Below are 14,105 nucleotides of genomic sequence, written 5' to 3' on the forward strand. Positions count from 1 at the left end.
AAAATTCCTCCACTTCTACCTTAGTAGAACCTTCTGTGGGACCATTGGCACAAATAAGTCTCATTGTCCAGTTCCCCATTCTCATATTTGCCCACATTACTCTACTTGAGACTGACTGCCATTCAAGAAGATTAGCCTCGTATTTTGTGTTGAATATTATGGCTACTCCTTCTTTTCTTTGATTGTCATTGCCTGAATATAACATTTTGTATTTATTGCTCAAAAAGATCTCACCAGTTTTTTTTTTTTTGTTTCAGTCACCCATATTATGTCGATCTGGTACTTATCTAATTCCTCAGCTAGCTCCATTTCTTTGCCATTCAGGCTTGTTACGTTGATAGTACCGATCTTTAAATCTGGTGATGTTGAGTTGGGGTTTGTTTTCAGATTTGTTCCAGTAGCTGACTTTTCGCTGTTCGCCCTGGTTCCCTGGTGAAAACAACGGGGGCCTTGTTTAACCGGATGACGCCCCAGCCGGCATGAAATTTTGTCATGTTGTACCATCATTTTTTTATTTTGGTTTAACCAATAAGAATACAATTTGGTTGGCTAAATCCCAAATTGCCAGCCCATCCTCGTTCGTTCAGTATCAAAGTAGATACCCAACAGGGTGCACCACGAGAAGGTGAGGATTGGACATTAGGTCAGAAGCCCTGGTCGGTTCTCCGCATTCCTTTAAAGGCTATGTGGAGGTCTCCTCTCAGTTATACAGCTTTGACCCTTAAGCACCCCGTGAACTTGTACTTAAATGTAATATTTAGTGTAGTTTGTTAGTATTCTTTGTAGTGTTTGAATAATGGTGGCAGCTGCAACTCAGTTTGCCAATGGCTTTTCACCAACTCCTCCGATATTTAACGACAACATTCTACACAGCATGCTATGGGATTTTGTGGTATGCAGCGCTTGTAGCATGTATGCATCCTGACAGTTACAAGTAGGTGAGAGATAAGGGAGTGCATGTTTGCAGAGAATGAAGAAAACAGGAAGAACTTCGTGATTTAGAAATTAACATAATGGACCTCGGAATCATTAAGTCAGAAATGAGTGAATATCAACCGAAAGAGACGAATGGTGTGACATTGAGGGTGTGAAAAACAAGCAGCATGTGAGAAAATAAAATTAGGAAATAAAAGTAGGGAGTGTAGTAGGTTTGAAAGATGGTGTGTATTGATTGGAGGAGGATGAATGCTGAAGAAGAGTAGGTAGCTTGAAGAGAGAAATACATATGCTGAAAGAAGTGGAATGTATCAGGAATGAATTAAGAAGTGTGAAAGAATAGATTGGAAACAATGAATCAATGTGAAATGAATAAGAGTAGAAAATAGAGAGTTATGGGAATGATAGAAATGGAGAGTAGGAAAAGCAGTGAAAGAGAGGGAATGATAGAAATGGAGAGATGACAGGACTGCAGGTAAGTGGGAGAACAAGAGAAAGTGCCAGAGGAGGGAGGGAGAGAGAGTGAAGGATGCAAGTGAACAAGGAAGAAACAGAGGCATGATGTATGGTGACTCAATAAACAGTGGTGTGCAAGACATTGCCAGAGGAGTGTCTGCCTGGCAGAATGATAGATAGTGACTATGACAATTAAAGAGATGAAAGAGTGGTTGAGATGATTGTAATGGTGGGCAAGAATGACTTGAGAGACTGTGAATCGGGTGGGGAAAAATCTGAGAGTTTGTGCTTGAGGTTGTATGGAAGCAGACAGAGAGAGAGGGAAGAGAGTGAACATGTTGCCCAGGTATGACAATTCAGAGCTATGGAGAAGAGCATCAATAATGAATAGTATGATAGCCAGAATGTGTTAAAAGAGAGACTTGAATTATGTGGATGCATGGAGGGCATTTGAGGATAGAAAGGAAAGTATGCAAGAGATGGCTTGCATTTGAATGAGGAAAGACATAGGCATCTGGAGAGAATGTTGCTCTCTGAACAAGTCAGTGTGTGAATGCAGGGGAAACTAGAATTATCAGGATAGATGGTAGCAGGGCTGGCCTCTTGTGGCAATAGCACTTGGGAGAAGAGAGAATGCATCATATAATGCTGAATCCAGTTGAATCTGGAGGGGATAATGATAGATATAAAAACAGTGACAGCGTCTTGATGATTCTTTATACAAATGCTAGGAGTATTTGGAATAAAGAAGATGAATTGATGGCACTGATAGCATCAGTCTGTCCAAAGATTATTTGGGATAAGTGAGATATAGTTGAAGATGATATACTGACAGGAATAGTCGGTAAGCTGTAAGGTGCTGCTGTAAGTGAGGGAGCATAGAAGGTGAAGAGTAGGAGATGTTTAGGCAGTTGAGCTTGGTGAGTGCAAAAAGAATAATTGTTATGGGAGATTTTGACTACAGCAGTATAAACTGGGATGAGGAAACTGCATGTAGTAGTAAGAGAATGGAATTTCTGAAATTCTTCAGGGACAAATGTCTTAGGTAAAGTAGTAAGAACATGATTCAAGAGTTTTGGATTTGGTCACAGCATCAGAAGATCTGATTACAACTGTGATGTTATCTCTGCTCTCCCAGCTGGAGTGAGTGACCATGTGGTTTTGACTTGGAAAATGAATAGACATGCAGGAGTGTTAAAGATAAAGGAATATAAATGGTATAAGGCAGATGATTATAATGCTCTTAGAAATAAGCTTTGGGCTGTTCCATGTATAGAGAAATTGGAAGGGTGAGATATAATCAGTGCTTGGGAACTGGTGAAGAAATATTTATTAGCAGCAATGCAAGTTGCATATCACAAGTGAAAAAGAGAGTGCAATTTGGTGTAAAGTGGATGAGAAACATCAAATGGAAACTGTAGGTGAAAAAGAGGTTATGGAAAAGATATGAGAAGAGCAGAGAGCAGTGTATGAAAAATATAAGATTCAAACCAGGAGAGTGACTAGTATGGTAAGGAAGGCAAAACTGGAATATGAAAAGAGATCCAAAGAAAACCATAAGGAATCCTTTTGTTATGTGGGCAGTAGGAGGAGGAATGACTGTGGAAGAATGACATTGTTGGATAAAAATGGGAGTAGAGTGACTGATACAAAGGATATAGTGGAGTTGTACGATGAACATTTTATTGGGGTATTTTATTCTAGAGAAGAAGGTTTTAATACTAGAGGGATGGAGCAGGTTCGAGATTTAGAGGTGCAAGAAGTGAGTGTGTTTCAAATACTAAGCAGTCTGGATGTCAATAAAGCAATGGGACTTGATGGGTTTCAGCATTGGGTTTTGAGAGAATGCACTATAGAACTGACAGCTCTGCTGACTTGGCTTTTTATTAACAGTTTGGCTATGGGAAAGGCTGCAAGGAGTGGAAGGAGAATAAGATAGTGCCATTGTATAAAGGTGGTAGTAGAATGAAAGGGTCAAACTGTAGACCAGTTTGTATTTCATCAGTAGTTGTTAATATCCTGAGAAATTAGTGAGGAATCATTTACAGCATTGGGCAGATAAGGCAGTAATGTTATCATAGATTTGTTAAGGGACATGTTTGTTTCAATAATCTGATTGTCTTTTATAATAAAGGCATTTGATGGGATGCCACATGATAAGCTGATATTTAAGTTGTAGCACTTGGGTTTGGATGTCAAGTTAGCGAACTGGATTGGGGATTGGCTGTCTAATAGGTATCAGAGAGGCGTGTATCAGGAGGCTGTATCAAGGTAGCAGAAGTTTACAAGTGGGGATCGCACAGGGCTCAGTACTAGGACCTGTATTGTTTAATCTTTATATCAATGACACTATCAATGGATTGCAGGGGGAAATTCAGTTGTTTGCAGATGATTGATGTGAAGCTAGGAAGGGTTATTAGTAATAGTACAAATGCAGTAGCCCTTCAAGAGGATTTGAATAAAATGGCTTGAAGTGTGGAATACATCGATGGGAGGCTGAATACTCTGTTGGAGGAAGCAAGGGATCTGGGGATGATAACTGATATGTTCCCTGAATTTCAGGTTTCTATCAGTCATCATCCCCAGATCCCTTGCTTTCTCCACTTCCTCCAACAAAGTATGCAGCCTCCCATACTCTGTTTGGGGAAGCAAGGGATTTGGGGATGATGACTGATAGAAACCTGACATTCAGGGAACATATGGCACAGGTAGTGAAGGTAACCGAGAGGATTGCGGCAATACTGAGGACACTGACCAACAGAAATAAAACAGTTATCATTCCATTGTATAAAGCCCTCATTGGACCCTATCTGGACTATTTTGCTCAAATCTGGTCCCCAGGATTTGAAGGGGATAAATTAACCTTGGAAATAGTGCAGAGGCATATAGTATCAGGACTGTACAATGTTAGTTATGAGGACTGACTGAGGGAATGTGGATCGCAAAGTTTGGTAGACAGAAGAAGAAGAAGGAGAGGTGATATGATTGAGACATTTAAATTGTTGAGAGGTAGTTACAGGGTTGGGGAGTTCTTATATTTTGGTAGAACAAGGGGAAGAAGTAAGGATAAGGAACCCATTCCTAGAAGTTGCAAAAGAAAGTCATGAGCAAGAGCGAAGAGTGGGAGAACTGTGGAATGCATTGCCTGATAGAATGGTGAGAGTATGAACAGTGAATGATTACAACATGACAAAATTTCATGCGAGGGTCTTGTTTAACTGGGCGATGCCTGGGGCGTCGCCCAGTTAAACAGGGCCCTCGTTGTTTTCACCAGGGAACCAGGGCGAACAGCGAAAAGTCAGCTACTGGAACAAATCTGAAAACACACCCCAACTCAACATCACCAGAGTTAAAGATCGGTACTATCAACATAAGAAGACTGAATGGCAAAGAAATGGAGCTAGCTGAAGAATTAGATAAGTACCAGATCGACATAATAGTGGTGACTGAAACAAAAAAGACAAAAACTGCTGAGATCTTTCTGAGCAATAAATACAAAATGTTATATTCAGGCAATGACAATCAAGGAAAAGAAGGAGTAGCCATAGTATTCAACACAAAATACGAGGCTCATCTTCTTGAATGGCAGGCAGTCTCAAGTAGAGTGATGTGGGCAAATATCAGAATGGGGAAATGGACAATGAGACTTATTTGTGCCTGTGGTCCCACAGAAGGTTCTACTAAGGTAGAAGTGGAGGAATTTTTTGAGGCTCTAGAGAAAGCTACTGACACAATGAAAAAGGAAAAGTTGGTCCTTGTTGGGGATCTAAATAGCAGAGTAGGAAGTGATTGTCAGACATACAAAAATGTTTTAGGAAAATTTGGAGAAAAGAGCAAAGCTAATAATAATGGCAAATACCTGTTGGATTTCTGCTCAGGACATGGACTGGTTATTACTAACACCATGTTCCAACATAAAAATGTGCACAAATTCACATGGAGAGAAGAGGCAAGGAATAAGAAAAATCTCATTGACTATGTTATTGTTGATAGTGATGTTTTCTCCCTGGTGCAGGACACCAGAGTGTACAGAGGATTTGAAATTGGAAGTGATCACTATTCAGTCTTGAGCAGGATAAAATTGAATTTCATATTGAAAAGAATGACATGTAAGAAAGTTTTAAAGCGAATAAAAGTTGAGCAGCTCTCAGATGTGAACTGTAGACAAAATACACAAAGATTATTGAAGAAAAAATGAAAGCGTTTGAGAACAGGAATCAAATCTTGGAGATTCAGTGGCAAGCCTTGAAGAAAACCTTGATTGATTTAGCTAGAGAGGCATGTGGTGAAGTTGTCTGCAAGGATAGAAAAATTAGAACTCCATGGTGGACACAGGAAGTTAAAGAGGCAGTGAAGGAAAAGAAGAAAGCATATCAAAAGTTCCTGGCAAATAAGTCAACTTGTGCTCTTAGAGAATACAGAGACAAATGTAAGAAAGCTAAACAGTGTGTAAAACTAGCTAAATAAAAGTCACGGGAGGACTTTGGCAAGAACACAGAAAATAAATATCAAGAAAGTGGCAAAATATTCTGGAGGTGTTGAAGAAGCTTAGGAATGGAGGAAAGAGTGCTGTAAAAGGAGTTTTAGAGATGATAAAGGTGACATGAAAACGAGAGAAAAAGATATCCTTGAAGTATGGAGTAATTACTTTGAAAATTTGCTAAATGAAACAAGCAGTGATGACAGCATAGTGATAAAAAAACACTGCCCAGGCATGCAGTCAGGAATACATATCCACACTTGAAGTAGAAAAAGCCATCAAAGGCTTGAAATGTGGAAAGGCAGCAAGTGTGATGATATTAGACCAGAAATGCTGAAGTATGGTGGTATAAAAGTCATACAGTGGCTGCACTGCATAGTTCAGAATGATTGGACAGAGGGACCAATTCCCAATGATTGGAGTAGAGCTCTCATAGTACCCATATATAAAAAGGGAAATAAAACTGAATGTGAGAATTACAGAGGTATATCCCTACTGAGTGTTCCTGGTAAGATATATGCAAGTATACTTGAGAAACGGTTGAGAAGAATTGTGGAAGAAAAGCTTAGTGAAGAACAAGCTGGATTCAGGTCAAATAGAGGTTGTCAGGATCAGATCTTCACTTTATGACGAATAGTGGAAAAATCATGGGAATATAACAAAGATCTGTATTTAAGTTTTGTTGATTTGGAAAAGGCATATGACAAGGTGCGAAGAGAGAAGCTATTCAATACGCTACAGTTGTATGGTGTCAATGGGGCATTATATCAAGCAATAGAATTGAAGGAAGTACAGGAAGATGGTTTAATGTTAAATCTGATGTCAGACAAGGATGTACATTATCCCCCTCTGTTATTCATTATCTACATGCATCACATTATGAAGGAAAGTGGTATTAAACCTGATATCAAAATTGGAGATGTTAATGTCGGCTCTTTGCTTTATGTGGATGATGTTATACTACTAAATAAATCCGCTACTAGTCTGCAAGATTCTCTGACTAAACTGAATAACTATTGTAATAGGTATGGTATGAAGGTCAGCAATAAAAAGACAAAGACAATGAAAATAGGCAGAATCAGTGAAAATGTCAAATGTGTTGTGAATGGAGAACATGTGGAACAAGTAAAATATTTCAGCTACTTAGGCACAATTTTTAGTGAAGATGGTAAATTAAATATGGAAATAATTAATTGAATAAATTCATATGGAATAAGAGAGAAATTAGTCGGAACACTAAATTAGCTGTATACAAGACAGTGTTCAAACCCGTTTTAACTTATGGATCTGAGAGCTGGGTCAGAAGTAAAACACTTGACCAAAGAGTAGAGACTGCAGATATGAGAGTCCTGAGAAAGATTAGAGGCGTGAACAAATGGCATCAATGGCAATATCGTATTAAAAACGACGATATTAGGAAAGAACTTGACATTGTCAGCATCCAGGAATGCGTTAGCAGAGCTAATCTCAGGTGGTATGGTCACTTAAACAGAATGGGCAAGGAAAGATTAGCAAAACAAGTGTTCTCTGCCAAGTTGGCAGGAAAACGACCCAGAGGAAGACCAAGATATAGGTGGATTGATAAGGTACAACGTGCCCTAGACGATAGAAATATAAGATCTGGTAATGTTGGAGTCTTGACAAGTAACAGACTGATTTGGAGGAAATAGATAGGAAGTTAGCAATGATGTAAATTTTTCATGTAGTACTATCATATCCTGTACATCCCTTGAGGGTACATGGCAGGAATTTGATGATGATGGTGTCAGTATCAGGTCTCATACATTTTTCCAGAGAAAACTGCATTTTATAGTATAGAGATCTGCAAATTACAGATGCTGTAAAATCCAATTTTATGTTCATGTATTCAGTAAAATTGTAAATAGCATGCATAGGAATATCAATTTTCATATATTAGGAAGTTAGAACAATCATGCAAATCACTGTATTACATAAAAATTAAGAAAAAAAATTTAAGAATTTACCAACTTACTCAGCAGCAGTATGTGTGACAGCAGTGAGACCAGAAAATCCTCCTTTCAAATTTCCAACAACACCTCTATAAAGAGACAGGAAAATAAGCAATTATATTGTACATAAAAGAAGTCAGTGTTACTCAATGTTAGAAATATTAATACTTATCTTCTTTTGCTTAACTCTTCTATTTTCTTAAAGTGCTCACAGACCAATTTGAAATAAACTGATTAATCTATTAAATAAGAATCTCCCTTAAGAGTTCATTGCAGCTTTAATATTTTGTTTATCTACAAAATTAACCAAATGATAATACAACCTGTTTAATTATTAGATTTTTTTTAAAAATCAAACTGACTGAGAGCTTATTGATATCAGAGCAAAATTTTGAGAAACATTTTTAATATGTTCCTTGTTCAACAAAATTAAACATCCTTTTTAACCTGATAGTAATAAAATAATGGATGGAATATGTTGCTCCTTGAAAAGCAATTAATGGGCAAACAAGTAACTGAAAAACAATTCATTGATAATTTTTGATGGGCCTTTTCATAATAACTGAAACAGTTCTTATACGATGTATTATTTTAATGTCTTTTTATGAGAACTCCTAATGGTGTATTCACCATGAGTAAGTGGATTCAGGTGTCTAAGAATTATTTCTGTCCTATTTTAAAATATTATTCTGTTTTCTTTTCTTCTACAGGCTTCACCACTTGTCAGCAGTTGCCTTCTATTGCTTAGTGTGCTTCCTGTCCACTCACTGGTTGTCATCCAGATTTCTTTCTTTCACGGCTTGTTCTATTCCTCCTCTCCAAATTATTCAAGTTTTCCCACATTTTCTTTTACCTAGAGATGACCAATCAAATACTTTTTGTCTATCTATACCTGGCATCCTTCTGACATGACCATACCAATGTAAAGTCTTCCCTTCCAATCTTTCTAGCTGGTGAACCCATTCATTGATAATTCCATTCCAAATTCATTGGATCATCTTAGAAATATGACTGCTCTTTCTTAAGCCATCCATTTCTACTGTTTCTGAAGTGTTAATGACCAAAGTCAATGTGCAGTAAACAAAGAATACTATTATGAGGGTCTTCACCTCCATATATCAAATTACTTTCAATGATGATCCTCATAATAGTCTTTGTTTTTTCAAGTTCTTTTCAACTCCACAGGACCCCATTTATCATATTTTATTATGCGACAGCTCCAAGGACTCATCGATAGAGGACACCAACTCTACAACTCTCCGTCTTCACCACTCAATCCACCATCTACAGTGAAACGCATCATCTAATGCCTACCACCACTAGTATTTTTACAGACAATCACAAACATCCATGCCCATGGTGGGATTTGAATCCTCAGCCTTTTGGCTGCAGAGTGGATACGCTAACCACTCAGCCAACCAGGACAGCATACACAAACATGTCATACCTCTTGCATAACTTATGTGATAATCCACACCTTTTTCACTAGTGCCAGATTTTTGCAATATTGCCTCTACACATTTAAATTGCTCGACCAATTTTATTCTTCCTACTCTTAGTACATTCAAGTCATACCCATCTCCTCCTATCACTAGATATCCTGTTTTGTGAAAATTTATCTCCTTTCACTTCATATGCTTGTATTAACATTTTAGTCATATATTCTGCTTTATCACCATATTAACAGAGATAATGCAAAGTAAAGAATGTACTTATTTTTAGTACATTCTTTATTAAAGAATGTATCACTCCAGCCCAAGTTTCTAAGTGCCTCCCACATTGGATAAACTGCCGCTAAGTCACATGCCTTTTCTAGGTCTATAAAAACCAGGTGGAGTTCTTGTCTTTTTACACTCATCAACTGTGACATCTGGCATGAACATGTTAACCATACAGGACCCCTTCTCCTCTGTAAATCCAGCCTGCTGTTCTGAAATGTCTGTGTGACCCAAATCTTCCAGATGATATTTTATTCTTCTTCTCAGGAGTCTACTAATGGATGCCATTATGCTTATTCCTCTGTAATTATTTAAATTTAATTATTCTTCTTGTTTCCCTCTTTTGTGAATGGCTGAAATATAAGATAAATTCCAGTCACCAGGTATATATCTTCTAAAATTGATTAAGTAATCTTTTCTTAATTGTAAATATGTTATGCTCACCATTTTTCCACTCCACTGGTATTTCTCCCAGTCCTACTGCTCTACCATGAGATGTTCTAAGAGCATTTATCAATTTTTCTTCCAAAATTGGCTCCATCCTTATACAGGGTATTTCAAAAAGAATGTCCCGATTTGAAAATTGTCTGTGCAGCAAGTGGAGGGCACATTCAGCATTTGTAATTATGGTGAGTGAAACTTTAGGCCTTACTTCAAACTTGATAATTTATTTTGTAACTGTACCACATTTTCATTATTAAATACAATTATTTGAAATCAGGTCATTCTTTTTGAAATTTTGAATCGGGACATTCTTTTTCAAACACTCTATATTATGCAGCTTTGACTTCCTAAACAGCATTTCAGATTCTTTTTTGAAGTGCTGTCTTTTTTTTTAGTAAGCATTTCTGAAAAGTACCATATTTTTCTGTGTATAGGACGCCCCCATGTATAAGATGAACCCAAAATTAAGAAATCAATATTTTAAACATAAAATAGAACACATTTGATATTTTTTTAAATATTCAAAGTATATTTGGTAATTAGGTAATATTTTTAAGATACATACTAATGATTGTCATATTGAAGAATATAACAATCATTTTTCATTTTCAGATATTTTTATGGGCTACTGCTCGAAATATTGTTAATTCATTAACTTACCCCCCCCCCCCCAACGAGTTGCAGACATATGAATGCTTTCAGAGTTCTGATTGGTTTATTCAGAATCAGCCGTCAATGACGTCAATCAACAGAGTTAACAAAGGCTAGTGATTGGTGGAAGCCTGTTCACGGAGACAAGGTACCAGCAGTTTCGCCACGGCAACCGTGGGTCTCTCAACTGGTTACCCCCCCCGTGTATAAGACGATCCCCGATTTTTGGTCTAAAAATTTTAGAAAAAAGTATCGTCTTATACACGGTAAAATATGGTATATCTTCCAGTTTTGAAAGGCTATTGGGTTCAGTTTAACTTACAAATATTTTGAGAATGAATTCTTCTGTTTTCCAAGCCTGTCTTCTATATCCTACTGTATATTTAATACAATATCATGCTTTTTCTCATTTTCTTCCTATTTTGCCTACCATCCTTATAACATTCTGAATCAGCTATTTTTCTGGAACTTAACCAAGCCTATTCTTAGTTAAGTTATAAACTTATTATGTTCCTTTCTTCCTATAGCAATTACTGCTTCTTCTATCATCCATCCGAGTCTGTCTTTATATGCAGTTTCTATTCCAACTAACCCTCTAGATGCTTCATGAATCTACACTTTCAAATTTTGATATAATTTAGAAGCAATCTATATTTATATCAATTATTTATCTTAAGTATCACTGAAATAGTTCACAAATGCTATTGTCCTGCAGAAGGACAAGCATGTACAGTAGCGAACAAATTAATCCACAATAATTTTGGTTTTAATTCACAATAATAGTGTTTGTGCATTTTTAATGGTGTAAACAAGCTGACATTCATAGTATTTTATTCATTTGTGTAGCTATTAAATGAATACATCTCCAAGGATGAGTTCAAAAATATGTTCTCTTTTCAGCACACATCCGTGACTCAAAAATAAATTGAAAATGAGTGTGGTGTTGGTTTGGGTACTGTTAATGTGATTTTAAAGAGGTTTAGAGAGACAGGTATCTCTTCTCCTGATAGTAAGAAAATGTGGCCAAAAAAAGGAAAACTATGCTTTCTCAAGATTGTTTACTAGTTAGGAAAAGCAAAATGAATCCAAGATTATATTCTGTAGACTTAGAGACTTGGTAACTAGTGGGATAAATGTTTCTGACATGACAGTCTGTCAAAGATTGTTGGAAGCAAGGAGGACTGCTTCCCACAGACCAAAAAAAAAAAAAAAAACTGTTGACAAAGGTATATAGAAAAATATGACCCAGTGGGAAAAAGCATACAAACATCGAACTGTTGAGAAGTGGAAAAAGGATATTCTCAGATGAGAGCCATTTCTTTGTCCAAGGAGAGTGAGTGCACTATGTTCATAAATCAGTGACTGAAAAGACTTCTCCCTTTAAATCTTCAAGAAGATCCTAAATATCTAGCTAAAAAGATGTTCTGGGATTGTTTTACAATGACGATACAGGATCGCTTGTGCCTGTTGACAGTATAATACAAAGTGACCAATATATAAAAATATTGGAGAAAAGAGTGATCCCACAGATCCAAAAAGACAAAGAAATCATCTTCCAATAGGATCTTGCTCCATGCCATACTTCAAAAGAAGTGAGAGTTCCTCAAAAATCACAACATCCAATTGCTTCAGTGACCAGGTAACTCTTCTATCATTAACCCAATAGAAAATTTTTGAGGTATAGTGAAAAAGAGACTTGGAAAATTAAATTGTGATACAAAGGATAACTTAATACAATCCATTATAAAAGTATGGTTTTGAGATGCAGAAATAAGAAAAATGTGTTCTACATTTTTAGAGTCTGAATTAATGAACTTAGGAACAAAGGAGCACATATAAATTATTAGGTAAAGTTGGAGTTTAATTTTTGTACTTTCTTGCAGAATTAAAATATTTCTTTAAAATGCGAGTGTTCAGATTAATTTGTTTGCTATTGTATGTACCTAGGTGCAACGATTTCTCTTCCATCTTTTAGGAGACACAGTTTCTTAAGTTTTTGTTTCTAGGAAAAGCAACTTTTGTTAATAAGAGATAATGATCAGAATTGCACTCTTCTCCTATGCACTTTGACATCCTGAATAATTATTCTTCTATTTCTTCAAACTAAAATATAGTCTATAACTGACCTTTGCTTTTTAGTAGGTTGTACCACAAACTTATAGATATCTTTGTGACAACAGAAAGTGTTCATAACAGAGCAACCTTGTCTTTACATTATTATCTTCTTTCATTATCATTTTGCAGTTTCTTCAAATACTCCAATAACATAATCATCATCATCCATTTCTTGATGGATGATGATGCAATAAAATAATTTATCTGTTTATTCCCAAAATGGTCATTAAAATCCCCCATAACTAAAAGCGCTTTTGGAAAGCAACCAATCCATGTTTTATTTAGATCTTCAATGAAGCAAGCTATTCTTGATTGCTGGAATCATCTGAAGAAGCATAAGTATCAATTAGTGTAAGTGTTCTTCTGAATATCTGTTATATTAATTTAATTAGCCTTTTGTATACAGCTTCCCAATTTACAATTTTAGTTGTCCATCTCTTTTTTACAAAAAAAAAAAAAAAAAGGCATGCACATTCCAGCCTTAGTGTGCGTGTGCACGCACACACCTCCTCCTGTCCTTTCTTTTTTGTTTTGGTGAGTACTACCATTTTTAAGTTCATTTTCTTAATTTTTTCTATTATCTCCTCCAATTATCCTAATAAATTTTGCACATTCCATGTTCCATAACAGTCTGTTTCTGGAGCCATAGTTGATTTCCATGATTTCACCCAGCTTTATCCTTGTTACCAGTTAATGATGTAGCTTCAAGATTTTTCTAAAGTAGAGTTGCTGGCCATCTGCTAAACCCCAATCTGGGTTTCAGGTTGGGGTTTAGCAGATGAAGTTTTTGCAGCCATGAAGATCATCTTCATGGCTGCAAAATCTTTCTTCCCTTAAAAAATGGGAGAGAGAATGATATAAAGAAAGGAAATAGACTCTTTAACCCTCAAAATATTCTAATATCAGAGTTGGAAGCAAACAAGAGTTGACCAAGAGATGCCACATAGATAAAAGTAATGAAACTAACTCAAAGAAAGTGGAAGAAGAGAACAGGTCTGGCCAGGGGACCATTTGGAAATCTACTTCCCTTGCATCAAGAGGATAGCCCCCTGCAGCCCTGTTGGTATATGGTCCTTATTCAATATATTTCCAAATCACCCTTCATATCTGGTGGGATCCCATATACATTGTTCAAACCAATTTTAATTTATATCAGTGTCTTCATTTTTTGATCAAATGTTTTACGTGTAACATAACTCTAATTCATAAGTTAAAATTGTTTTGAACACTGCATACTAGACTGAACCACATAGAATTTGGTGTTTTGTATGATTTCCTCTTATTCTATATATAACTTTATTCAACTGGCTCTCCATCATATTAGCTTTACTTTAT

General features: G+C 36.4%; 1 protein-coding gene across 1 annotated transcript in view; it reads right to left on the reverse strand.

Annotated features, from left to right (window-relative positions):
• Positions 1 to 14,105, reverse strand: part of LOC150098599 (transmembrane and coiled-coil domains protein 2-like) — a 168,563-nt gene that overhangs the window by 58,174 nt on the left and 96,284 nt on the right. The window contains exon 6 of the mRNA XM_090405273.1: positions 7,866 to 7,931. Coding sequence (XP_090261399.1) covers positions 7,866 to 7,931 — 66 coding nt within the window. The remainder of the gene's footprint in view (positions 1 to 7,865; positions 7,932 to 14,105) is intronic.

Source organism: Typopeltis vanoorti, chromosome 15 (genome assembly GCF_054136105.1).
Source record: "Typopeltis vanoorti isolate ZY-2024b chromosome 15, IOZ_Tvanoo_1.0, whole genome shotgun sequence".
Classification (NCBI taxonomy): domain Eukaryota; kingdom Metazoa; phylum Arthropoda; class Arachnida; order Uropygi; family Thelyphonidae; genus Typopeltis; species Typopeltis vanoorti.